Here is a 27,026-nt window from a genome sequence, read left to right on the forward strand (position 1 = left end):
TTATCACTCCTGCCTATGCACGTGACAGTGAAGTCATCCATTTATGAAGAGTAATCTTTAATGGCTTATTCCGGCAACTAACTTTCGTTCCATTAAACCAAATAAACCGCAGGATACAACGCTTTTAAAAGAGCTAATTACATGCTTAATGACATGACGATGGAATCTTTTTGACCAAACCATTTAAGTAGTGGATTGCTATTATTTTAATCCTGGGATCCCTTGACCATCGGCTCTACTCTGATGCACTCACCTTGTCAACTCGTATATTTCTTGTTAATCGTTTCTTAAGTCAGATTAGTTTAAAAATAAAACATGTTGTCAAGACTTTGGGTAGGATAATCTTTGGAGAATAAATTAATAGATTAGGTTTATAGAAAGAAAACCAAGTCAGAAGAGCACATCAGAGATCATCCGACGAATTCCCAGAAATGCTATGGACCAAAGACAGTGACAAAAGGACGTGGATAGCTCCTTCACTTGCAGCTATCATGGGATTCGGAGTGGCAGAAGCGATGCCTACCTGATGCAAACAACAGGGGCGCCAAAGATCTTGTTGGCAGGCACGAGTTGAAATAATATCCAAAGAAAAATAAGATATGGAGGGAGATCAAGCAGTCTCTCAGGCTCCTCCTACTAGTGGGGATTGAAGCATGTACAGACAAAGGAAGCTTGCAGCAGTTTCTTCGAGTCTGGCAGAAAGCAGATCAAACAAGGCGGTGACAGAATTGGCATTATCTTCCACGGGACTACTTTGACCAGACGAAGTTTACATGCTCCACTCAAATAGGCATATGGCAACTTAAGCATTTTGTGAAACCACATCTTCAACACCAGAAAATTTCTTTAAAATAATTTCTTAAGAAAAAAAATGCAAAACACAATGCCCTGCATATTCCATTCTTCTGACACCCAAGAGCAACTAAATTAATAATACCAAAATTTATCGAAGAACTAAAAATGCCTCGGGCAAGCCTAAATCTTTCCTATCTAATTGTGAGTTGGGGGTAATGTAATAAACATAATTCTAGCAAAAAAAGATGGCCTAGTTCCTCCCAGCTTGAGCTTGACGGGGACCTCTAGCCCACCCATTCTGATAAACTTTCTTGTTAGCTTCTCCATTGTGTCCGGCGGTGCCCTGAGCTTGACCAGAGACTCCACCCTGATTCTCAAAGTCATTTCTGCCATAGCCACGGCCTCCACCAAAGTTTCCACGGTTCCTAAAATTGTCGTTCCTAAAACCACCCTTTCTTACAGGGTACCTTTCACCATCAGTTTTGGCTGCATAAACACCATAGTCAGTTGTATGTACTCTCCAATTGTTGGGACAAAAACACAGACAGCTAAATTATATGGATCAACAACTCATCTTACCATTCTTTCTCTCAATATGTGCTGTTCGAGTGCCAATTGTCACAGTAGAGACCTGAAATAGCACACAATCTCAGACGCAAGAAGAACTTGCAACTTGTGGAAAGTGCATGCCTTAAACATACATTCAAGCATGGATTACCAATATGAGGTGCCAGCAAGAAAGATTGTAGAAGAGGTTAAGTAACACTATCCCAAGGAGGGTTTCAGATTCAAACTACAACCCAGGGGAGAGCACTACAGATAATGGCAAGACAGAGGTAGAGAGAACTTTGCACAATGATAATAGAATTTATACTTCTAATAAGTAGTTCATCAAACAAGTGTTGGCGGATGAACATCGTTTGAACAACAGAGGTTATTGAACATAGTTCATAATGTTTAATGACATTATCTGAACGTACCACAAAAACTTCCATCAAAAGAGGAGCAGCAAAAGTAATTGCATTTGAAATGAACAAATGAAACTGAGATCAGACTTTGGGATATTAACAAAGCAATATAAACTGCCTGCCTGGCAGCAAAAGGTTATTGAAGGAACAATCATTTGTACCCTACCCAAAAAAACCCAAAGACAAAGCCACGCAGGAATGTTTCTTGAAACCTCTAAATGTGAGACAGATTCTCAACTTCCAGTCATCATAAAATGGCCTCCATAGCATAACCAAGAGTGTGCTTGTTTAGAGACAATAAAGCCCTAAAAGAGTTCTGAATAAAATTGGAAATAAATGCCACTCACATAGAAATTCCAAATTAATAAAATCCAAATATTACAAAAAATTTTGCATGAGACCTAAATAGCAATAAAATTACAGAAATTCTAAACTTAAAATTAATTTTTCCTGTACACCATAATGTAGGATCCAGCATTTTAGCAAACAATTTCGAGATAAAAAAGACTTTCTTCCATAAAAGTTAAAAAAACAGCAATACCTCAAGGGCCTTCTCCACAGAATTAGCTGATTCAAATTCCACGAAGCCAAAACAGTTCTTATCTTGCTGTAGAGAGAAGGGGAACATAAACACATAAATATTGTTTCAGATGACAATTTTCAACACAAATTTACAAGAATAAACACGAGGCCAACCTTATAACTTCTGACTTGCACACCATTAGGTTTTATAGCCCCAAATTTTGAGAAAGTCTGTGTAAGCTCGCCAACAGTAGCATCCATAGGCAAATTTGCAACAAAGATGGAGTAACCCTCAACTGAAACAGGAAAATTGAGCAAAAGAGGTTTAAAGATGCAAGAAAAGCTACAAACTCCATCCCAAGTAATAACCCAAACATAAACTAAAATATATAAAAATAAAAACCTGCAGTACTGTTTTTGTTGATTTCCACAATATTGTTGCCGGGTGGGCGAGGAGAACCTGTTTGATGAGAAGAAGCCATGGATGGTACAGCTGTACGTGACTGTTTCACAGGTTTCACATCTGAAACCCTTTGTTGAAATGGTTGTGTTTTGAGATTCAATGCATTTACCTGAACAAACAAGAACAAAAGAATCAATTATATTCCATAACAATTCTTGTAAAATATATATATATATATATAAAAAGTACTAACAACTGATGCATAAGACTTCTTGGGAGCATCCTCCTGCACACTAGAAGCAACTGCCTCAGAAACTGGGTGAGCATCATTCTGAGTGGCAACGACCTCTTTCTCAACAACAATATCTTTCTCAGAAGTGGGAATCTCCCAATTGTCCAAGGGATCGCCAGATTCTTTAGCTTGAACCCCACCCTCCTCCGAATTGGTTGATACATTGACATTGACAGTGACAGTGTGATCAGGAACGGAGGCTGGCTCTGTAATTACGAAGTTAATAGTAAATATTTGGGCATTAAAGTAACAAAAAAAACAATGAAAACCATACATAAACCTACCAGGGGATGGGGTAACAGGTGTAGGTGGAGCAATATTGTCTGCATCACTAATTTTCTTATTCTCTGATTCTTCCACATATCTAAAAATATCATTCAGAACAAAGTATTTTGTCCCATCATCTTGTGGGATCAAGAAGAATGCTTGTGTAAATCTTTTTCTATCACAGTCCTTTCCAGCAAAGAAACCAGTAACTATCACCATCACCGCATTCTCATAAGATTCTTGAGAATCAACAGTCTGTATCTCCACTACACAATTCTTATAGTCAAGAGAAAGTATCAATTTTTTAATTTCCTGCACCCAAAAAAGGTTCCAATTTCTTTGTCAGGGAAGGCCACAGCATAAGCCAAAGTTACAGATAAAAAAAGGGTAAAACAGTGGTGTAAGCAGGAAAAATTCTAGTCCACAATTGTTTTCGGTGGAAAATAGAATGGCAGAAAGTGGTAGAACCAACATTTTCTCATAGAACTAGCACAAGGTAAAACAATTTAAGAGAACAAAATGAGTATCGAGGGATTAATGGAAAACAATCAAAGCAAAAAAGAATAGCTTCAGTGTGACTGAGTTTACATGACTAGTGCTGTTATTGCATGCTGAGGAGTTATTAAAATCAACAAACAAGCTACATAGGTAAACTATAAAATTTTTGTTGCACAGAACTTACTTCTAAAGTTGAAGCAGAAGACACTGAACCATCCAAGCCTGGCCTGCTGATCAGGCTCAAATCATTGTAGAAGTTATGAAGCACCTCTGGAGACTTGGATAAGGTGTTGTAGTATTGCTGTGCAAAGACATTCCCCACCACTTTTGGGTTAAGTTTGACGGTAGATTCATCCACCTGTGTTGCCATCTCTGTGGAAATAAACACATACTATTCACTAACGAAGGTTTTAAATCAAAGCCAAGGTAAATTTACATATAAATATAAATGAATGGAGAGTAACAAGCAAAGCAGACAAAAATAAGAAACTCAACATCAAAGAATATTAAGCATGATACTTGAAATTAGACAGAAAGTGAAATTACAAAACATATACCAGCACAAACATAGCGGCAAACCATAATCACAAATAAATACTGCATTCACAAAAAATGCTAGGGAATCATAGTCCACAACATGAATGACATGAAAGTTAGCAAATAACAAACAACGGTTTTCTTAAGAAAAGAAAGAAAGAGGTTACATAAGATCATCAAACACTAATCCCAATGCGGAACCAATTTCATTATCTCAAAATCTGAACCCTAAACCGTAAGCTTAGGAAGAGAGAATAATATGGGGCTTGAAAGTAGAAAGCCCAATTGGCATTATCATTTTAACATCCAATTTATTCAAAAACTGGGTCTTAAACAAGAAATAAGAAACACAATAACACCAAGAGCAGATTAGGCCGCAACACTAATCAATATAAGACAAAGATAATGTTTCTGCATCTTCCAATAAAATACCCAGTACTGTTTTCTTCGCGACAAAGCTAAGATTTTGACTAGTTGTGTTGGGCAAAAAAAAAAACCAAACTTTACAGCCAGAACCAGTCCATCAAATAATTTAAACAAAAATAAAACTAAAAAGAACATAAACAACCATTAGCTAAAACAAAAAAAAACATTCGATCAAGTCAAACTGTAGCCACTCAGATACAATAAAAAAATCCAGATCTGTATTAAGAAAAAACTAAAAAAAATAACAGCCAGATCTAAACAAATACAGCAATGCAATCCCCTAATTTAACGATCCTTATGATTTAACCACTCAATGAAACAGCAGATGATCCAAAAGCATCACAATCAATCAAACAAAAGCAGGATTAAGTGATGTCTAACCTTGTTAAAACAGCAGTAAACTATCTCTCTCCCTCGCCGCCGAGAGAGATGATGAATAAATCTACTACACTGACTGTGCCTTGCGGCGCTAGATGGTTATTATTATCTCTATAGAGAGGAAGAGAGAGAGACGCAACGGTGCGGTTGCTGGAGAAGAAAGGTACAAACGGGGAAGAAATCTATACTTTATTAGGGCTGGACTGGTATTTATTTGTCGCTCAGCGGACTTCGACGTATGAGGAGGAAGCCCAACTCTCTCCTTCTCTCTCTCTCTCTTTTACCTTTTGTCTTGAGAACGAAGTAGAGTGGGCGCGCGGCGGGTGAGAAATCTTGTATTACGTTGTACTGTTGACTGCCGTGTCCTCCGGTTATTTTTTAAGAGGGTCCATAAAATAGAGGGTCACGTGAGGTATAGTGAGATCCAGCGAGTTTGATGGCTGTGATTGAGTTGGGTTGCGTGATTTGACGGTGGTGATTATTGGGCGAGTGAGTACTATTGCATGAGGGTAGGTATGAGGCGTGGAATCAACGCGTTAAGGGCAAATATGAGAGAGAGAGAGGTTGCGTGGAAGTTAAGGAGTGTGGTTTATACGTGCGGTCTGCGAGTTGCTGCTGTTTTTTCTACTTCTTTTTGGGAATGGAATAAATAATGAAATAATTTATATTGCGAGCCGAAATTCAGGATTTTGTTTTTTCATACTAGCTCCTTTCAAAATTAATTGGAGAAATAAACCAGGAATATTATAAACTCTATAAAAATACAAATTCAAAATAGATGCACTACTTTTATAGAGTAATTACAAATGATTACATAACCTATAATTTTTTTGTTAAATAAATTGAGCTATCAAGTAGTGAAATTCTTTAAAATATTAAAAGTTCTAGGATTGTAATGTGAGTAGCGCTGTTCCTTGAAAAAATTAAAGAATTGCACTGCTTTTAGGAGTGCAATTCTTTAAAATTTTAAAAATTTCAAAGATTGTGCAATTTATAACAATAAAATATTTATTCTTTTAAGGGTTATCTGCATCGTTTTTAGTTTTATAATAATAAAACTATTTAATTTTTTAGTTTGCTATTAACTCATTTCAAAATTTATTATATAAATACTAAAAAATTATTTTATTTTTTTAATGTTAGATTTGAAACTTTTTAATATATATATATATATTATGTTCATGAGAAAAAAATATGTTTCTTTAATATGGGATAAAAAAAATTGAAATAATTTTTAAACTTAATTTTTTATAACATATATAGCATGTATCCATATGAATTATTTATTTATTTTTTCATATAAAATATCAAAACTTTCAATATTTTTTTTATATTTTTCCTGTTCAATCCCGAGTTAACTCGTGTAACCCAGACCTGATCCCTTGGTCGGGCCAGCCTGTGGACTAGGTTTGATAACTATGGTTGTCATGAAAATATATTTTTTAATTTGTTATATTTTATGAACTACCAAGATACATTGAAAAAACAAACATAGATAATTTTATATATAAAAAAAAAATATTTGACTGCGATACAGCGTGATAACAATAAAATTGATTTCAAATTTAATAATTTTAATGAATTTAATAATATCTATGATATGAATAATAATATTATTTTGTTTGGCCTAAGTTTTTTTTAATTTCTAATCCCTTCAAATACAATTTATAATTTTTCTTCGATAATAATAATATTTTTCTTAAAATTTATTAACGATGATAATAATAATTTCTAATTTTACTCCTCAAGTCAAAACTATGGTTCTTTTTCAATATTAATGATATGATTTTTAAATTTCTTAATTATGATATGAATAATAATACAAATAATAATATTTATAATATCAAAAATATTAATAATAATAAAATTAAAAATATTTATAAAATAATAATAATTATAATAAAAATAAAAAATAAGGATGTTTTTTTGAATATTTTTTATGGTCCAAATACAACCAAAGATGTGTTTGTTTACGGGGCTAACAATGAGTTTTTTATAATAAATATTTGTACTTAAAGTCATTATTTTTATTTATTTTCTTAATTATTTTAGTGATTTGATATTAAAAGTAATGTTTTGAAAATAAAAAAATATTAATTTAAAATATAAAGAATACTTTAAAAAATAACTTTTATACAACACTACACTAAATCTGAAAGCATTGTGGTGGGTAATGCGGTCTCCAGGAGGAACACGAGTTCACTTTCTATCTTCCATTCAAGATGCTCATTACAAAAATCATTTAGTAAACGAAGCTCACCTAACAGCTTTGAAAATCTGTTAACAGTTTATAGCATAATTCTATAGAGCAATTCATTGATATGTATTTGTTTGAAGGGAAGAATTACAGGTGAAGTGTTAGTTACCAGGAAGAGATGTCGTCAAGGCATTCTATGGCAAACACAGCATTTCCAGTTCTTTTGAAACGCGGAAGCTTGGCACGCAGCAATAACTACGCGTGGGTATAGTTTTTTAACTGGTTTATTTTTGTATTCTAAAAATATTTTAAAAAAATAAAAAAAATTATTTTTATTAAATTAATATTTTTTGATATTTTTAAATCATTTTAGTACACTAATATAAAAAATAATTAAAAAAAATAATTTTTTTTTTAATGTATTAAAAAGAAATTATACTTTAAAAAACAAATACTACTGTACTCTCAAAAACCCATTTCTACAAGTAACTTGCCATCCCGTCCCGTGATGCGGGGGCTTTGTCTGAACTTGGAGCGGTTACTCCCATTTTGCATACACATATGCACAAATTTTAGCGTGATGATGTAATTTTTGTCCACACTTCAAAGTGGAGCTTGAAATGGATAATTTCGTCTCCTATCACATTTTCAGCAAAGTCTAGCTAGTGAACAACGAAGCTTATTGGAAGTAAAAAAAAAAATTATTTATGACAGGAGTTAGAAATGAAAACACACAATATTAATCACAAACTTTGAGCACGCGGAAAGATCCACTTTTAAAATATTAGCATCGCCTCTAACCTGACAACAGCCCACCAGTTGAATTGGCAGCATCTCTCTGCATGCACATGGATTCACTCTTCTAAAACGAATTCAACCAAGCATTCCCTAAAACAAATAATAAAAAAAACACGAGAAAGGTCAACAGCAGAGGAATGATCCATGCATTAAACATCATGAACATATATGGTTTTCAAACACTAAGAGAAAAATCGGTAATAATCTTTATTTGCGCTTCTGCTTGTTCTCAACTTCATTTTCTTTTACTGGATCGTTAGAAATAACCATTATTTGTTTCAATATTCCATTGTTAATAATTAAACTCTTGTTGTCTAGCATAGATCCTCATGCAATAGCTTGCATCTCAAAAGCTGGGAGCTTACACTGAGTCTCGAATTAACAAGTTTTCCATGCGTCTCGTGGAAAGTTTTTGAATTTAGGAGACCTTGACCCATCGAACCTGATCTTCGAGGTTTGAGTCCGGGACAACTGTTTAATGGGCTTTTGGAAAAAAAACTTCGGAGACTGGGAAAAAACTGTCGAAACAAAACCAAATAACAAGTCCAGGGTAGCTGTTAGTGCATCCCTTCACACCAGAGCTCCCAGCGAGGATCGAACTCGCGACCTTTCGCTTACGAAGCGAACGCACTACCACTATGCTATGGAAGCCTTTGCCGATGGGAAGATGAATTTTTAATTTCAAAAATGGGAGAGAAACTAAAGGAAAATCTCCTGAAACCCTCCAAAACCTATGCCAAGCAAAGAACCGCTGCAGGCTGCAGGGCGAGCAAAGCAGCGAACATAGTAGGATGTGTGGAATCGCCTTGATTGTGCATCGACTTATCATCATCCATTCTCATAATCCTCCCGAGGCAGTAAGCAAGAATCTCTTAAATATCTTTAATCAACAATAATTTTTATCTGTTTATTTTAAATTTACCTGTGTTTTGATTTTCCGTGCACCAGTTAGTTTCGCTTTCTGTAGATGATCTTAAACCAGCTCTTCGGAGACGAGGACCCGACAGCTTAGGCAGCAAGAAGGTTATACTTCAGCATCATAATAAAAATTTGAGCTCTGGCGAGGACCGAGAATTGGTGTCTGTTGTGATCGAGGACGGTAAAATAGAAAACGACCAGTCTTTTTTCCAGAGTTGTTCCAATGGCAAAACTGTTACACAACTGGGGAATTAAGTTGGCGAACTGCAATTTATTGGCGCCACATTGCAGCTGAGGGGACTGAATCCTATAATTCAGCCATTTATTGATTCCTCCAGGAATGCGCTAATTTATGACGGTAAATGCTTGACTTTTGTGCTATTTTTTTCCCATCGTTTCTGTTTTGCACGTTTTGCTGTGTATTTGTTTTAATTTTGAGTCTGATTTAGTATTGCAATTTCGAAGGTGAAATACTTGGAGGAATTCACGAGGAGAGTGGCAGAAATGATGGTGAAGTTGCCATGCAAACTCTAGCAAAGTGCTGCTCTTGTGATCCCGATGGACACGGAGGCACGTGCTATATTGCTGGACATGGGTTTAGTATTGTTCCGACAGTTCTTTCGAGTATCAACAATCTCACTATCTTTATTTTCACTTCTAATTAAAATTAATTAATAATATAAAATAATATAAATTTATACAAGTTTCAAATTGACTTAATAAAACATATTAAATAATAAAATAGATTATATATTGAAACTTTACCTGCCAAGTTTATTTACTTCTTGGAACCATTAGGCAAGTATGGTTCATCAATTTATTATTTTATGTGATTGAGTTTTGAATTAAACTATGTGTAAGCTAATTCAATGTGAATTATTCAATTTAAAGGATTCAAAGATAACTTGGATGACTGGAAAAAACATGACATAACTTTTAAAAAAAACTTTAAGAAGATATTTTTTTTTTATATTGAGACGATGCCAAATTGGATCGACCTCGGTTAACCTGTGACCCGAGTCATGAATTTCAATGGATTTATATAATAAATTTTTTATTTTTATAAATTACTTTTATTCAATTTTATGATAACATTAGATACTTTCAAAATTGAGCATCAACCCTAAAAAAATTTATTTGAGATCGTGATAACCTTATAGAAAGTATAAAATAAAAAACAATAAACTATGAATTCAATTTCTCAACCAATCTAATATTAAATAAGAGTGAAATAAAAAATAATTATACCAGGTTTAATGGGTAAACCCATTAAACTTGTGAATTGGATAACCCGAGTCAACACGTTAAACCCGTAAACTGGGTAGTAAACTCCATTGGGAACAATCACTTTTTTTCTAAACTATTGTTTTTTAACTATATGATAACAAAAATAGATGATCGCAAAATCGAGCGTAAAACTAATAACAAGACTTTTTTGAAGAGTATGATAACCTCATATAAAATAAAATAAAATAAATCGTAAAACGCAATTCTCACTTAATCTAACATCAAGGGATGAAATTGAAAAATATAAATTCACAAGGTGGGGTTGTCTTTTCATTGGGATGCATTTGATTTTGAAAAGATGGTTTAAGAGAATAGTCACTGCAAATTTTGGTGGGGCGTGGTAGGGTGCTCCTATTACTATTTATCTAGACACAAAATACTGTAGATTGGAGCAGTGTAATGGCAAAGCTGCCCTTGCCACCAAGAGTTTCAAAGAATGCATGGGGAGGATGAGGTTATATTTTCATTGGGATGCATTTTGTATTGAATGGATGGTCAAAGAGAAAATGATCACTTCCATTTTTGGTGGGCATGGTAGGGCTACAGACCCAGGCTGCTGGCACTTGACGCATGGACTACCATGTCCTGGGTGTTAGAGCCAGACCCGTGAAGAAAAACCATAATGTTTTTTTTTAAAGACAGATTTGATTTTAATGGTAAAATCAATTGTTATTGTTATTGTTCTTATTATTAATTTGGGTAAGACATCCCCTTCCAGACCTATGAAACTTAGAGCTGGAAGGGGTGTCTAACCCAAGTTGTTTGGGCATGGACACTTGTGCAGGCCCAAATCATTTGGGTCTTGCAAATAACCTGATCTAAGGCTCCGGGGTTTAGAGACTGGACCTAAAGCTCTGGATTCGGAGTTCGGACCAAGGTTACTGAGTCTGTCGTCATGACCCAATTCTATTGGGTGAGACATCAGGACCCTAGGCTAGGGGTGAGCGAAAAAATAAAAAAACGGTTAAACCATAAACAATAACCGAAAAAACAGAACCACAAAAAAAAACCGTTTAGAATATTTAAAAAAAAATCAGTTTGGTTTCAACAACCTGAAACCATAAAATTGAACCGAACCAAAACGATTTAATTCAAATCAAAAGGTACTATAAATAGAAAAATGCTTTCTTATTTGTAACCCTAGAGCAGTGTTGCTCTACACCCCCTTCTCAACCCTCACACTCACAACTCTTAGTCTCTCGCTCTCTTAAGCTCCCCAAGTCACCATCGACCATCGCTACACACTCAGATGATCATTGGCTAGATCAAACCATTTGCAACACAGCCGCCCCCCTCTCAGCCCTCACAACTCTCAGTCTCTCACTCTTTCAAGCTCTTCCAAGTCACCATCGACCATCATTACACACTTAGAGTCTCATATGGCCATTGGCTATATCAAATCATCTACAAACAGATTAGTGGTGAAATGGTCTCGAGGCGCACCTTAAACGTCTATTTGTTCAATCTGCATCTTCAGATCTTCAACTCTCACTCTCTCAAGCTCCCCAGGTCCCCATCGGCTCCCCAAGTTTGAGACTGCCCCCCTCTTAGTCCTCACAACTCTCACTCTCTCAGGCTCCCTAAGTCCCCATAGACTATCTTGTAGATCTTAAATCTGCATCTTCATATGTAACAAATCAGCCACCCCCAATCTAGATCTAGCAAACCATCTTCAATCACCTAAACTTAAACGAGTTGTATGAATTGAAAATTAAACGGAATTCGAGTCAAACTAAACAAAATTGAAACCAGTCGGTTGGAACATGTTTTTATCATAAAATAACCGAATAAAACTGAACCGAAAACTGGTCGATTTAAACTAGTTTTAGTTTTTTTTTTTTTTAAAAAAAATTGGTTTGGTTAGCTTTATAAGTAAAAACCAAACTGAACAAAAAATAATCACCCCTACCCAAGGCTAATGGGTCTTGCATCATGACCCAATTCTCTTGGATCGTAGGTTTTGAAATATAATTATTTGTGTTATAAATATCATTATTTTTATTATAATTAAAAATATTAATATTAAAAATATTATTATTAATATTCTTAATATTAAAAATACTATTAGTTGTATTATAAATATTATTATTTTTATTATAGTTAAAATTATAAATATAATAATTATTAAATTTGAAAAAAACATTATTAATATTGAAAAAAAAATTATTATCACTATAAAATAAAAACCATATATTTTTTTAAGATTAAAAAATATAAGAACTTGGACAGACAAGTTAAATATATTATTATTATTTAAAAAATATTATTTCTATAAAAACTTAGTCTATACAAGTTTAATATTATTATTATTATCATAAATGTTGTCACACGTGTGCGGCGTCGCGACGATCGTCCACTTTCAGGTTTTGTTATGCTGTAAAAATCAGGAAAATAAGAGAGAAAAGGATTCCTTGTTTTTTTGTTAGTGCATGGACAAAATGAGAGTCGCTACCTGATATTTTGGTCACTAGAAAACCTAGCTGGTCTCAGAGATCGAGTACATGGATTGATTATGTAGATGGAAGATATTAATACCCCAAATGTGCTTTATGTAAGGCATGCTGCATTGTTTGATTGTCTGATGAAATGTAAGGCATTGTCGTATTTTCTATTTGTTGGTCTATCTTTGATTTGAGAAAAGCTCTCCTTGGCGAAAAGATTCTTATCTTGTAGGGTAAAGCCTAACCGTTCTAATATCAACAAGAGAATGATTTTTTTTTAATTAGGAATACGTTTGACGTATAAATTCATAATCCTAGATACTAAAAGAAAACAAAATATTTTTTGGGTATTTTCAAATATTGGCCTAGTTCTCGTGACTTTAATAAACGGGTTATTAAAGCCAAAATACATGCTAACACATATTTTGAATTTTTTTTGAATGAAAATATGATTTTTTTAGATACTTGGTTGTATGCAAAAATAAGACATTTGTTTTTTGTAATTTTTGCAATGTTTTGGTGAAAACTAGGTATTTTAATACTAGATTTACATCTTTACAGTATAAAAATATAGACTGATATTGATAAAAAATGGTAGAAAAACTTGTGATAAAATCACATATTCTTATAAAATTGTTTGTTATTTTTTTTTTATATTGTTTTGAAAATATTACACAATATAATTTACTGGGTTTGGGCCCAGCCCAAATCTTGTCTAGGAGCTTGGCCTAGACTGGACCCATGAGGAAGTGGGTCCAGACCGCCCCCAGAACTAGGTCCAGACCGGACCCATAAGAGAGATGGGCTTCTCTTGGACCCAAAATGAATTGGGTCCAGACCGGCCCAGAAGGGGGTCCGTACCCAAAACGAATTGCGTCTAGATTGGACCCAACAGCTCCTCTCTCTCTCTCTCTGCAGATTATCCTCTTTATACAGGACGGCTAGTAAAAACTGAAAAGAAACAAACGGTGCGTTTATTGGAGTATTTGAGCAACGAAGGGTTTAAGAGCTCTACCTTTTCTCTTTTTCACAGTGATACTAGGTAGAGATGCCTTCAATGGAGCAGAATGGTCCCAGAAACACAACACAAACTCGAAAACAAAAACCGGTCCTCAAGCTCTGCAATCAACCTCGCTGCGCCGCCGATGCTATTTCCAGGTCCTCTCTCTACGCTTTTTTTTTTTGTTATGAATTTGTTTCCAAGTTAGCAAATTAGGGAAAAGAAAGAGGATTCAATTTGACTTCCGATCTCGAAATATCTTCATTGAATTTAAATTTCTAGGAGCTAATTGAAGTTATTACCTCTTCTTCTTCTATTTTTGAAATTCTGGCTGAAACCGAAGTGAAATATGTATTGCAATGCAGGAGGGAAATACTTAAAAAACAGAGAGAGTCTCTACCGATTGCTTCAGGTGCTTTTTTAATTCCTATACCTTTAGAAATATTTCAGGTCAGATAGAACATATCAATGCTTCTCTCTGACTTTTTTTTTTCTTTCCTAAAAAACAAATTCACTTCTCCAGTTAAGGAACGACTTGTCCAGGAGGTTAAAAACCATGACGTTTTAATCATCGTTGGTGAAACTGGAAGCGGAAAAACAACCCGTAAGTTCTTTAATTTTGCAGTACTATTATTTGTTGACGTGAGTCTAAATCTCTTATCAATTGAATTTATTTATTTATGATTTGTAGAGTTGCCTCAGTTTCTATTTAATGCTGGGTTCTGTCCCAATGGAAAAGTTATTGGGATAACACAGCCTAGGCGTGTGGCGGCTGTCACGGTTGCTAAAAGAGTTGCAGAGGAATGTGGTGTTGAGTTGGGTCTAAAGGTTGGATATTCCATTAGATTTGATGACAAGACTTCCAGCTCAACAAGGATCAAGTACATGACCGATGGATTGTTGCTGAGGTAACCACCAAGTCTGCTAAGTTTTAGGTCCTTTGTTGTTAAAAATGTTGTATTGTTTCATTTTTATGGAGCTTTCTAATAAAGTCTTGTACTCTTTGATAGTTTGTGTAGATATTTTAAGGGTTAGGGTTAAAGGTGCTTCTTGCTGTGTGCTATTGATTGCTGATACTGGTTCATTTTGTCATGTGAAGGGGTCAGTGTTCATATAATGATCTGGTCAGAGAATTTTTTAATATTTTCTTATTCATTTGTAAATGGGGCATTTGCAAACATTATGTTATGGGTATGTTGAGAGAGCAAAGTGTTTGAGAGAGGAATGATGAATCTGTAGGCTGAAGATGACAAAGATAGTAGATTTCAGATCGTTGCAATATGAATGAGCTGATGTAATTCTTGATGCACTTACAGGGAAGCATTATTGGATCCATATCTCTCTAGGTATTCAGTAATAATTGTTGATGAAGCTCACGAGAGAACTGTCCACACTGATGTGTTACTGGGCTTGCTGAAAAATGTGCAGAGAGCAAGGTTGAAATCTGTCATTGACCATGCTGTTGTCAATAATAAGAAGGCCAGCAATGGTATAACAAAGGAGAATGAAAAAGGAGCCGAATGCACCAATTTTCTCAAGCAGTGCCAAAGGAAATTTCCTCCATTGAAGTTAATAATCATGTCTGCCAGTTTGGATGCACGTCTTTTCTCAGAGTACTTTGGTGGTGCCAGAGCTGTTCATGTTGAAGGCCGTCAGCATCATGTGGATATATTTTATACACTTCATGCGGAGACAGATTATGTAGATGCAGCCTTGATTACCATATTCCAGGTCATTATCCATCAACCTTCATTATCTTTTAAAGTTTTGCAGTTCTGAGACTTTGCATTCAAGCTTTTTGACTTTCACTTTTGACCACCAAAATTTTCAAATTATCAAACCTTTTAATGTCTCCATTTTTTTCATATTCAACTCAGGTTTTCATGTTAGTTGGTGCCACATGTATAGCTGAAATCAAGTTCTTCGGTTCTATTCTAGAATAGTTCTATGTGGAAGATGGAAATCAATCTTTTTCCAACTTTTCACAAAAAAATTGAAAAATTCCTTTTCCCTCAATTGACCCGAGTGTGATTGATTTGTAAACTAACACTCGAATGCTATAAATAGTCCTCAGACCATTATGATTTTCTTTCACAAATATTTAAGTTCATTGTGCAGTTTTTTTATATTGCTACTACTAATTGTGCTAGATCCACTTGGAGGAGGGCCCAGGTGATATTCTTGTGTTCCTAACTGGGCAAGAAGAGATTGAAGGTGTTGAGAGGCTTGTACAGGAGCAACTTCAAAAGTTACCAGAAGAAAGTCGAAAGTTGTTAACTGCTCCAATATTTTCATCTCTTCCATCAGAACAGCAAATGCGAGTTTTCATGCCAGCTCCAGCTGGACATCGTAAGGTAGCTTAATGATATTCGTGAGCTATCCTCTATATAGCACTTGAATTGGTGGCACTTGGAATTGACAGCCACAGTGATGATAATAATCTGAAGTTTACTGGCATCATCTCTAAAAAACAATATGAAATACATGAATCTTAGTGGCTAGTTATGTTAACTGGTAAACATAATTACTATTTATATATCCATTATAATTCATCTCTACACACAAACACACGGAAATAGATGTACAGTGAATGGATACAGATAATTCATATGTAATACAGTATTTCTAGATGCTTTTGATCTCTATGCTTCACTTTAATGGATTTAATATTTTATATGTGCCTTAAACTCTGATTTGATTTCCGTGCGATCACTCAGTATTCTTAATCATAGCACTTTGTAGGTGATATTGGCAACAAATATTGCTGAGACATCAGTGACTATACCTGGAGTCAAATATGTTATAGATCCTGGATTCATAAAAGCACGTTCTTACGATCCAGTCAAAGGGATGGAATCATTGATAATTATTCCAACATCAAAAGCCCAGGCTCTTCAAAGGAGGTAGGCATGCTGAATTATGCTTGGGTGAAACAGAGACTAATGCAACGGTTTGAGTTTAGTGATCAACTTTCAACGAGATTTAATTCGGTTCTAGTTACTACATTCCTCTTAAATTTGTATGATTCACGTTCTGTTAACAAATTGTTACCCGTAATCCAGCCTGCCTATACATAAGCTTGTTTATAACATCCGAGTGATTTTCTTTCATGGTTATTTTGACTATGAAACTATCCATGCTCTGTTATAACCATCTCCTTGGATTTTTTATTTTGGTCCTATGCCATTGGGTGAATCCTCCCTTCCCTCTCTATAAGTGCGTGTGCCATCTTTTACATGAACTTGCATGTTTGGAAGCTTAGAATTGGTTGAATGCATTAATTATCTAAATGGTTAGAAATAGATATTTGTTTTCTTTTGTTTATTTAGTTTTCATTGAACATTATTTCACACACACACACTGTCTCTATCAAATGGTGTTTTTGATCAAATAATAATCAAGATTGACAAACATTTTGTTACTGCAGTGGACGTGCAGGCCGTGAAGGACCAGGGAAGTGCTTTCGACTCTACCCAGAGAGTGAATTTGAGAAGCTTGAGGATTCAACAAAGCCAGAGATCAAACGGTGCAACCTCTCTAATGTTATTTTGCAGCTCAAGGCTCTAGGCGTTGATGATATTATAGGATTTGATTTCCTGGAAAAACCATCAAGGTGAATCTTCAGATTTTTTTTCACAGTTCCATTGATTTGGTGCTCCATTCTCGTTCTGCATGTGTTGCTAGTAGCAGATGATTGTAGATTAGTTACCATCATTAAGATTTTAACCTAGACGGAAATTCCCCAGATGTTTTTCTGCTTGACTATGGCCATGTCTTTCTTTCCATAAAGATTTAGTTTAGCCACTTTCTCATGCCATCCCCTTCAGCCTCCTCTTAGGGGCTTCTTCTGTTGTTTATTGCATCTTCAAGTCTCCTTCAGTTGAACTTGAATTCAGGTCATATTTACTGGTAGAGCCTGAGGTCAAGTTACCGATTGATTTGTATTGTATAGTATGGTATAGTATAGTATAAATAACCATTTGGGAATATACCTAACATTTTTAAGATGTTAAAAACTTCACAAATTGATTGTTTTGCTGGTCTAGATGCTGAGTGTTGGATGTTATAATTGGATTAATCCAGGCTGGCTGGCCTTCTATTTGTGTATAGTGAGGGTAAGAGATAATATTCTTGTTTGGTTCATGCCTGTGGTAGATGACCTTATTTATTGATGTTTATCTGGCTTGTAATTACTGAAGCTGTCTGGTTGAATAGAGTTGTTTCCTATGTACTGTCTCAAGGGACCTGCATTTTTTAAACAGATCAGTAATCCTTTGTTGCTGAATGTAACAGGGCAGCTATTCAAAAATCGTTGGAGGAGCTGTTTCTGCTGGGTGCTTTGACAGATGATTGTAAGTTGTCGGATCCTGTTGGGCATCAAATGGCTCGGCTTCCCTTAGACCCTATTTATTCCAAAGCTCTCATCCTTGCTAGTCAGTTCAACTGCTTGGAAGAAATGTTGATAGCTGTTTCAATGCTCTCTGTGGAATCTATTTTTTATAATCCTCGTGAGAAGTCAGAAGAGGTATGTGGTTTTCAATTGCTTATTATATGTTTCTAAGATGAATAGTGATTGGACAACGTTCCTCATCTGTTTTAAGTCAAATGCTAAGTTATTTCACCATGGCATCCAACGATAACTTTGTTCATATCATTGTCTGGTGTTGTCTAGCTAAGTTATCATTGATGAGTGTAATAAAAACTGGCCAAGAATTAGCTATTATGTGGACAGAGTCAATGGGAGACTAGGTGTTCAGGGAATGACTGGAACACTGATCTAGGCAGTTTTCAATAGTGCAGATGACCTGATGAGAAGTTTGATTGTTTTTTTAATATCTTTATACCTTTTTCTTTATATACATATATTTTCTGGGCTCTAAATGTTCCAGCACTTCTGATTTCTGTGTGATATGTTATTCATTGCTAAAGGACCATTGCAGTTTCTGAATCTCTTCAAACATTGTCAATATGATGTTAGGAACTTAGGACTGGCTTTTTTCTATTCTTGCATCATATTATGCTGCCTACCCAAACCTGGTAAAACCTTATGTTAAAAAGCATTTTCTCTCTCTCTCTCTCTTGGCAGGCAAAAACTGCAAAAAAGTGTTTCGCAAGTCCAGATGGTGACCACCTTACTTTGATTAATGTTTATCGCGCTGCTGGTGAACTTTTACAGAAGAGAAGGATGGAGCTTGGTATAGAGAAAAATGAGAAAAATATTAAAGGAAAAAATGAAAAGATACTGAGAAAATGGTGCAGGGAAAATTTTATTAATAGTCGCTCACTGAGGCATGCTTGTGACATTCACAGGTTGTTTACCCCTTCTACTTCCTCTTTTCCCTTAGGTTACTTTACTTTCTGGTAAATTTTAATTTCAATATGGATTCCATGTTCAGGAAATTCTTGAGACTTGACCTATTGTGATCTTTATTAGTTAGCAATCTTGATTTAAGAGGTCATTTTCCACTGCAGTCAGATTAGAGGACATGTTGAACAGATGGGTCTTCCTATTTCTTCTTGTGGAGATGACACTCTTCAATTCCGTAGATGCCTTGCTGCTTCATTTTTCCTTAATGCAGCTTTGAAGCAACCTGAGGGAACATACAGGTATTATATTTCTCTATATAAGCTCAGACATCCATTTGCATGTTCCTTCAGGATTCTTTTGTATTTCTATTATTCTCCCTTGTTAACCATTCTTTGGCGAGTTGGTCATGGCATCCAACCTTGTCTTGAAATCCCTTTTCATGTGATGTCTCGCTTTCCATTCTCCTGCATCAAGACCCTAAAATTTGCTGAAATGAATGGCAGGGCTTTAGCAAGTGGTCAAGTAGTGCAGATCCACCCTACTTCTGTGCTGCACCAGTCAAAGGTGGAGTGTGTAATTTTTGATGAACTAGTCCAAACAAGTCAGAAGTACATTCGCAACACAACTAGAATTGATTATTTGTGGTTGACTGAGCTTGCTCCTCACTATTATGCAATGCAGGGTTGAAGTTTTGGTATGAACTCTATCAACTAATATTTTACTTACCTTTTCATTTTGTTTGGTCATTTGATGTAATGCTATTGCTAGATGCAGCTAATTGTTCTATCCCCGAGTCTTTTGCACTTATCCAACTTATGGTGAATTTCTGAAAATTCTGCATTTGAGCATGTAAAAAGCTACTTTTCTCTTAGTGCTGTAAGGTTGCCACTCCCATTCCTTGCTAATTAAGTCTCTTGTTTTCCACCCTTTCACATTGGGTAACCATACCAGTGATGGGGTCTGTGACTTCTAAAATATCTCTTTGACTGAAACTCTTTTGGAGATTGGAACTTGGCTGTCCTTTGCTTCCAAGTTTTGAATCTCTATATAGCCTGATGGCCTGATTTTCATACTGTAGCTGGGAAATAGCAACTAGAGGAGGATTGCTGTGACTCGTGTTTGAGGAGAAGTGGCTCTATGGTTTTTTGTTGATAGGATGCATTCACAAGGTGGACTTTATAATAAAGTCTTTTCGGAGTGTATGCATTTCAGCATTGCTTGATCAGATGACTAGAATTTTGGAGGGCTTCTACACCATGCATGTCCCGTTAGTTTCCATCTGCAATGTTCTGGCTTTTCTCTTTCAACAAGGATCTCTGCGAAGAGGTGGTTGTCAGTTCTTGATGGTGAACATTTGGGAAAGTTGCTGCTTCAGTCGTCCTTTATTAAATTATGGATTCATATGTTAAAGCCTGACTGTTGGAAACAGCATCTAAACAGACGTGGCTAAATTTGTGGCTGGTTTTTCATCTAAATGTTGGCCGGGGAGAGGCGTTGGCGGCCATGAGGAGTGCAGTTTTGATCCCCAAGCAAGTCAGAAAGTAAAGGTTTAGTTATTCTCTGGCAAATCATCTAAATATATCACCAAATGGCCACTGTATACTGGCGCTCACAACTCAAAAGGCCACCCTGGTGGCCTTGTATCTTAAACGAAACAACTTTTCTTTTCATAAATGAAATTCTAAGCAATTGATTGAATTGCTCATCATATTTTAGTGTCTGAGCACCATGTAGTCTTTACACAAGGAGCCTCTAATTGGCAAACCCTGTTCGTGAAATCTCCGGCACTGGACGTGAAAACCACTCTCGTTTGTGAATTTCTGGGAAGGATTCATACAACCTAACAAACTGATAGATTCTCAACGAATTAAATTGCTTGTGATCGGGGGGGCAGCGGGGATAAAAGGAAATGCACTAAGAAACTTTGATGATGAACCAAGGAGAGCGTTAAAAAAAAAAACAGAAAAAAGCTGGTGATTATCTCATGTCAAGGCCTCTGTACTCCGTTTTCCAAGCTCTGGCTAAAGAGTCAGAACAATATGGTGTTATTCAACCAGCAAGGTTGTTGGTAAAAAGCTCAAAAGGATCTTATTCTTGCCGTTTCTTTTTTCCTTCAATAAATAATTTTTCTTGGTGTTTGTTGGACAATGATTTACAACGACACACCTCTCCAGTCTTGGCCAAAATTCTTGTTTTAAAATTCATTCCTATCACTAAACATATATATTTTTTTAAAATTCAAAGGGTAAGGTCTCCTCTCTAGATATATCTAGGAAGGATCAACTTGTCAATGTCATTTCTTTCAGTTAGTTTTTTCATTATATACTAAAAGTTTTTCTGGTCACCGGACACCCTTTACAGTAAGGAGCAACGTGAGCTCAACTATGACATAAAACGTTGTGTGCAGCAATTATCCTACACACATGGATGTGCCTATTGTGTTTGTATATATGTGCGAGTAACTCATCCACGCAAAAAATAAAAGAAAAGAAAGAAGTGAAATAGGGAGGAATGGGAAATGCATTAGGATGCATCTCAACGGAAGGGGTGAGAGAAAAAACCTCTAAACACGAGTTGCTAGCCTCTTTCAAAGGAAGAGCTGGCCTCCTGTCTTCACTCTCTTCTTCAGAGAATAAAAAGAAGATGGCAGTGAGCTTCGATGGCCGGCTTGATGAGCAAGCTCTTGCTGCAGCTTTGCTCTTTAACCATCATCAAAGAAATAATGGTAATTCTCTTCCATTTCCTAGATCCCAATCTGTAGTATATCCTTCTTCAGGTTCAAAGAAGCATGGTCTTACAAGGAGCTCAAGTTCTAGGCGACGGTCTCATTCCGAATCTCTGTTAACAAGGCCTGACCAGCTTGTTAACCAGGTTGCTGTTATCCTCCTCCTCCTCTTCTTTTTTTAAATTAATGGTAACAAATATTTGATACATGAACATATAATGGGTTTCAAATTCTCCTTTCATATATTTTCCATTTGATCTCCAATTAATGATTAAACTACTTATGTGCATGATCATGAAACCATGTTAAGGATGTTCTTGGTCCTCGTTTGAAGAGGCAACAACTTAAAGGGAAAATGTACTGCCGGACTAATTAGCATTGGTGGTTAAAATGCATTTTTTTTATCAGTACCCCCAGTAGATTTTTCTTATGAATATAGTTCCTGTACATAGCTTTACAACGACAAATTAACATGACTTTGAATGGTGATCTAATAGGCCCCTCGTCGAACATTCTTTTGTGCCTCAACTCCATACGTTCTACGAATAGTGCCTGGTTAATTGGGTTCGCCAAGTCTTGTTTCCCACATGGACCTGCCCCTGGCAGTAGCTTGGGCGACCTTCTCAGCTTCTCTACTAAAAATAATGGGTTTAATATTCAAATTAGATCGCCATTTAAAACTTCCAGGCATCTCTTCATTTTTTACCATATTTTTCCTTTGAACTCTAAGTATCATTATAAGATTCAATCTTAACTGGTCAGATTCATATCAGGCTGGGTTATTTTCTATTGGATGTAGAGTTACCGTTACTTTTATGAAAACACCTCGTTAGAATTGAGTCCCTTGCCACACTTTTCCATTTCAGCAAAAAGATTACCGTTGACCTGGACTTTAAAATCTCGATAACACTTTCTACTAATTATACTGACTATTCGTTTTTTATCTGGTAGGATCTTGAAACGAACCGTGTTGTTCTCGTTCATGGAGGTGGTTTTGGTGCATGGTGTTGGTATAAAACTATTTCCCTTTTAGAGGAAGCTGGCTTTAAAGCTGATGCAGTGGACTTAACAGGCTCTGGTATCCATTATTCTGATACAAACATCATTAGAAATCTTGCCGAATATGTAAAGCCACTTTCTGATATTTTTTACAAGCTTGGTGAAGGAGACAAGGTTTGTGCTCTCCCTTTTCAATAAATGATGATTTATTTAAGAGACTGTTATAATTAAGTTCTTCTGTCTAAAAATGCAGGTGATTTTGGTGGGTCATGATCTTGGGGGTGCTTGTATTTCATATGTGATGGAGCTGTTTCCATCTAAAATTGCTAAAGCTGTTTTCATTGCTGCAACAATGCTGTCTAGTGGGCAGAGTGCCCTTGATATATTTTCTCAACAGGTTTGCCCTCTATTTTATACAACAACTGGAAAAGGCACGGCTTATAGGATGACATTAAACTGATCAAATTAAGCAACTCTGGTCCATTAATAATTATGACAGCATTGTTCTCTCCTTCACATTCTCTAACTCTCGAGGCCTACAAGTTTTCCTCCCAAGTAATATGCACCTCTCAGGTCCTTCTTTATTCTCTTATCCTTTGGCTGTTCCATCTTGCTGTCTTTCCCTGAACCTCGTCTGGCCATGAAAATATAACAAAGAATCTATTTCCCAAGATTATATGATATACAGCTGCTACCCATGGAGAACCAGTGCTTTAGTGATTCCTTATGAACGATGTTTGTTCACAATTAGTATTGTGATACATTTTTTGATTTTAAGCAAGAATATACCTTGACTATGTTGACCATATATCACTGCTGCGGTCACAGGTATAATTCACCAAAAAAACACAGCCTAGTTGCTTGCTTCCAAGTGAATGAAGTTAGGCAGTAGTTGGTAGATATTTATCTGGCCAAACCCTCTGATGTACGTTGGATAATAACCCAGCCCTAAAAATTGTAGCGTTGCATTAGATTGTGCAATGTTGGTAGAAGCTATTAAAGAATATAAGCTGGCAATTGCTGCTTGCCAGAACTAGGACCCATGAGTGCCTTCTAGCTGTACTATTTTTAAGAGAACAAAAACAGAGTCTAGATGAAGTGCATAAGGAACAGTGCAATGAGTTAATGACACTGGCTCACTTTTGAACTAACAATACTATATCATTCAATGCCTATTTCAGACAGGTTTCAGTGACCTGACAAGACAACCTCAGACATTTATCTATGCCAATGGAAAGGATAACCCTCCGACCGCTATAGTCATTGACAAAACATTGTTAAGGGACTCGTGGTTCAACCAGAGTTCCACCAAGGTACATATAGTTCCATATATATCAAAAAATTACATCTCTGGTTTAGCGGCTGGAATTTCAACGATGAGGGTTTTATGTGTACCAGGATGTAGCATTAGCATCAGTATCGATGAGGCCAATCCCATTTGCACCGGTTGTAGAGAAGCTCTTTCTTTCAAGCAACAACTACGGCTCCATTCCAAGGTTTTACATTAAAACTCGAGGAGATTGTGCCCTGCATGTCCCTCTACAGGAGTCTATGATAAAATCAAATCCACCAACACAAGTTTTCGAGCTTAAGGGCTCTGATCATGCACCATTTTTTTCGAAGCCCCAGGCGCTGCATAAGATACTAGTCGAGATATCACAAGTTCCATCAAAGCATATCTTTAAAAGTATCTAAATTCGCATTACATTAAGGCTGCGGGAAGACATGTACATTGGAGCAGCTGGTTCGGATATGGAGAATTTGGCATGGTTCATTTATGCCATACGTGGTAAAAGTTAACCAGCCAATAAATTGTTAAAGAAGATGTGCATGCATATGCCAGTAATCGTTCCCCATGTGTAATACAGAGCCCTAGTATGTGAGTAGCGCTCTGGGTTAAATATTTTTATTTTTTTATAAAATTTTATTTATGTAATTTTTTTAAAGTATTTTAATAGTTTAAAAAATATATTTTCATGACAATTATAGTTATTAAATCCAACTCGAGTGTTGACCTGGCCAAGGAATCGGGTCTTGGGTTACACGGGTTGACTTGGGTCAAACTGGAAAAACTAGAAAAAAAAATATTTGAGATTTTAATAATTTATATAAAAAAATTAAGAAATAATCAATATGGATATAAGTTATACATGTTGTAAACAATTAAGTTTAAAAGATTACCCCAAAATATTTTTTTACCTCACATTGAAAAGATACTATCTTATTTTTCTAAGTTGAAGTATTTAAACCAATCAATATAACTTTTTTCTTGTGAATATAGAGGATATATACTAAAGGACTTCAAATCCCATATTAAAAAAAAAAATTCTTCTAGTATTTATATAATGAACTTTAAAATGAGTTAGTACAACTGAAAAATATAAAAAAGGAAGGATTTCTAGGTAGGAGAAAAAAAATAAAAAATGGACTCTACCGAGTGTTTCTCGAATTGTCCTAGTTCCGGGTTGACCTGACAGGCGAGTCTTACTAGCTGATGAAGCTGGCAGCAAGGCCCACCACTGCTGGGTCCTGATGACAACATAATCCAACTTTAGTGAGTCCTACTTAGCTTCGGGTCCACTGCTGCTGAGATCTAGTGAGCAGATCCCAACTTCAGTGGGTCCTGCTACAGATAGGCCTATCAGTTGTGGCTTGTTGGGCACCCAAACCAACTATCATTATATCTGACAACAATGCCAGACCCAATAAACTTGGGTCTTGATAGAAGGACCTAACAACTGGATATTCATCTGGGTCCAGCATCATTGGATAATGTTTGATAGAAGGATCCAACATTATTAAATCATAATTGCCAGAACGACCTAGTAGTTGGGTATCTATTTAGGCCCACATTTGCTGGGTCCTACTGATAGTAATACCCAACAAAAATAGGTCATGCTCACTGTTTTGACCCCATTGTTGTTGAGCCCTAGTGAAAGAAGGGTTCAACTCTATAAATTTTTTATTTAACAATTGAACATTGCAAAATTTTAATTAAACATCATATAATCCGAGTATAACTTTTAAATGAAAATGTGTTTTCAAAATAAATAAAGTTATTGATTTGTTGGATAAATATGTTAGTGATATAAGCAATGTTTTATAATAATATCCACATAAAATAGTGTTTTATAAATAAATTTCAATAATAAAAATGACAAGAATTTACAACTTTTTGGCGATGTTATATCTGTTTATACAAAAAAAAAATCAAACCTAAATTAGGAAGAAGATCCGAGAATTTCAAAGTTTATACATAAATCTTTTAAAAATATATTTTTTAATTGGTTTCTTTTGTGTTTTATTTAATTTTATGTTTATTATCATGAAGCTTTCAATTAAGATGATAGAAAAAATCTAATCACTATAAAATAAGTACCGATATCGTATAAAAATAGAGTGAATGGGAGTAAAACCAGCCTAGAATGTTTTATTATTATTATTATTATTATTAACATAGATGTTCGGGTTAACTTGTGTATACCTTGATTAATTCTATAGGCTCTGAAATTAACAATCATGTAATCTTCTAATTGCCTTAAAGTTTGTAGAACTCAAATTAATGATCTCCAGAGAATAAACTCATGATCTGATTAGTTAAGCTACACTTCTCATAGTTAATACAAAATGTTTTTATTCACACAATATGTTTTCCAATTACCAAAGAAATATATGTTTATAATAACACACAATATGTTTTCCAATTACCAAAGAAATATATGTTTATAATAACAAAGAAATATTTTAACACAAAAACAATTTCTTATACTACAATCTGAGTGCATGTATGCAGCATTTTCTCACAGAGTATCTCTATTTCATGCATTGCATCCATGATTTTTAAGTCTATAAAAATTTAATTATGAGAACTCCGTTCTTGCGGTATGTATTAATTATGAGATGTCGAAATTAAAAACTCCGTTCTTGCGGTATGTAACTCAATAGATCATTTGATAAATCAAAGAGAAAATCGTATATTGGATATCTACTCTCAAATATAATCATGAGATTTTTTTTATTGAGGTAAATAAATGAAATTTATTAAACATAGTAACAAGTGTGGTAGGTGACTATCTACAGTATACCATTTAGCTATGACTCATTAGCAAAATTAGAAACAAATCAAATGGGATTTATACTAATATAGGAGAAGACTTAACTAAGTTCAAATTTATTTTTTGAATTTTTTTAATGATGAATTATAAAGTATTAAAATTAAATTATTCTTTTATACAACAAGGCATTCATTTTAAAATTGATATTAGTA

General features: G+C 35.2%; 3 protein-coding genes and 1 non-coding gene across 6 annotated transcripts; 2 read left to right on the forward strand and 2 right to left on the reverse strand.

Moving 5' to 3' along the window:
* Positions 1-826: 826 nt before the first annotated feature.
* Positions 827-5,444, reverse strand: LOC118062389 (nuclear transport factor 2). Its single transcript, XM_035076115.2, has 9 exons — positions 5,090-5,444; positions 3,930-4,117; positions 3,265-3,559; positions 2,942-3,186; positions 2,689-2,857; positions 2,460-2,581; positions 2,305-2,370; positions 1,375-1,426; positions 827-1,281 (listed from the first exon to the last, which is right to left on the reverse strand). Exons 2-9 carry the CDS (start codon positions 4,113-4,115, stop codon positions 1,046-1,048), a joined length of 1,371 nt encoding a protein of 456 aa, XP_034932006.1. The 5' UTR covers positions 4,116-4,117; positions 5,090-5,444; the 3' UTR covers positions 827-1,045.
* Positions 5,445-8,660: 3,216 nt separating this feature from the next.
* Positions 8,661-8,732, reverse strand: TRNAT-CGU (transfer RNA threonine (anticodon CGU)). Its single transcript has one exon. It is a non-coding gene; the product is annotated as a tRNA-Thr (tRNA).
* Positions 8,733-13,637: 4,905 nt separating this feature from the next.
* LOC118062381 (pre-mRNA-splicing factor ATP-dependent RNA helicase DEAH10) lies at positions 13,638-20,743 on the forward strand. Of its 3 annotated transcripts, none has more exons than XM_035076105.2 (13): positions 13,640-13,885; positions 14,093-14,139; positions 14,251-14,331; positions 14,419-14,635; positions 15,044-15,458; positions 15,878-16,081; positions 16,470-16,630; positions 17,155-17,340; positions 18,021-18,252; positions 18,814-19,037; positions 19,200-19,334; positions 19,539-19,729; positions 19,810-19,927. In XM_035076105.2, exons 1-12 carry the CDS (start codon positions 13,776-13,778, stop codon positions 19,720-19,722), a joined length of 2,196 nt encoding a protein of 731 aa, XP_034931996.1. In that variant the 5' UTR covers positions 13,640-13,775; the 3' UTR covers positions 19,723-19,729; positions 19,810-19,927. The 3 variants fall into 3 exon arrangements, with proteins under 3 accessions (XP_073267168.1, XP_034931996.1, XP_034931995.1); XM_035076104.2 differs by lacking the exon at positions 19,810-19,927 and adding an exon at positions 20,114-20,743 and having other exon boundaries at positions 13,641-13,885; XM_073411067.1 differs by lacking the exons at positions 19,539-19,729; positions 19,810-19,927 and having other exon boundaries at positions 13,638-13,885; positions 19,124-19,257.
* A 138-nt stretch (positions 20,744-20,881) lies between these two features.
* LOC118062392 (putative methylesterase 11, chloroplastic) lies at positions 20,882-24,657 on the forward strand. Its single transcript, XM_035076119.2, has 5 exons — positions 20,882-21,906; positions 22,712-22,933; positions 23,013-23,156; positions 23,941-24,072; positions 24,158-24,657. Exons 1-5 carry the CDS (start codon positions 21,547-21,549, stop codon positions 24,452-24,454), a joined length of 1,155 nt encoding a protein of 384 aa, XP_034932010.1. The 5' UTR covers positions 20,882-21,546; the 3' UTR covers positions 24,455-24,657.
* Positions 24,658-27,026: the final 2,369 nt, after the last annotated feature.

The sequence above is a fragment of the Populus alba genome, chromosome 8 (assembly GCF_005239225.2).
Source record: "Populus alba chromosome 8, ASM523922v2, whole genome shotgun sequence".
Taxonomy (NCBI): domain Eukaryota; kingdom Viridiplantae; phylum Streptophyta; class Magnoliopsida; order Malpighiales; family Salicaceae; genus Populus; species Populus alba.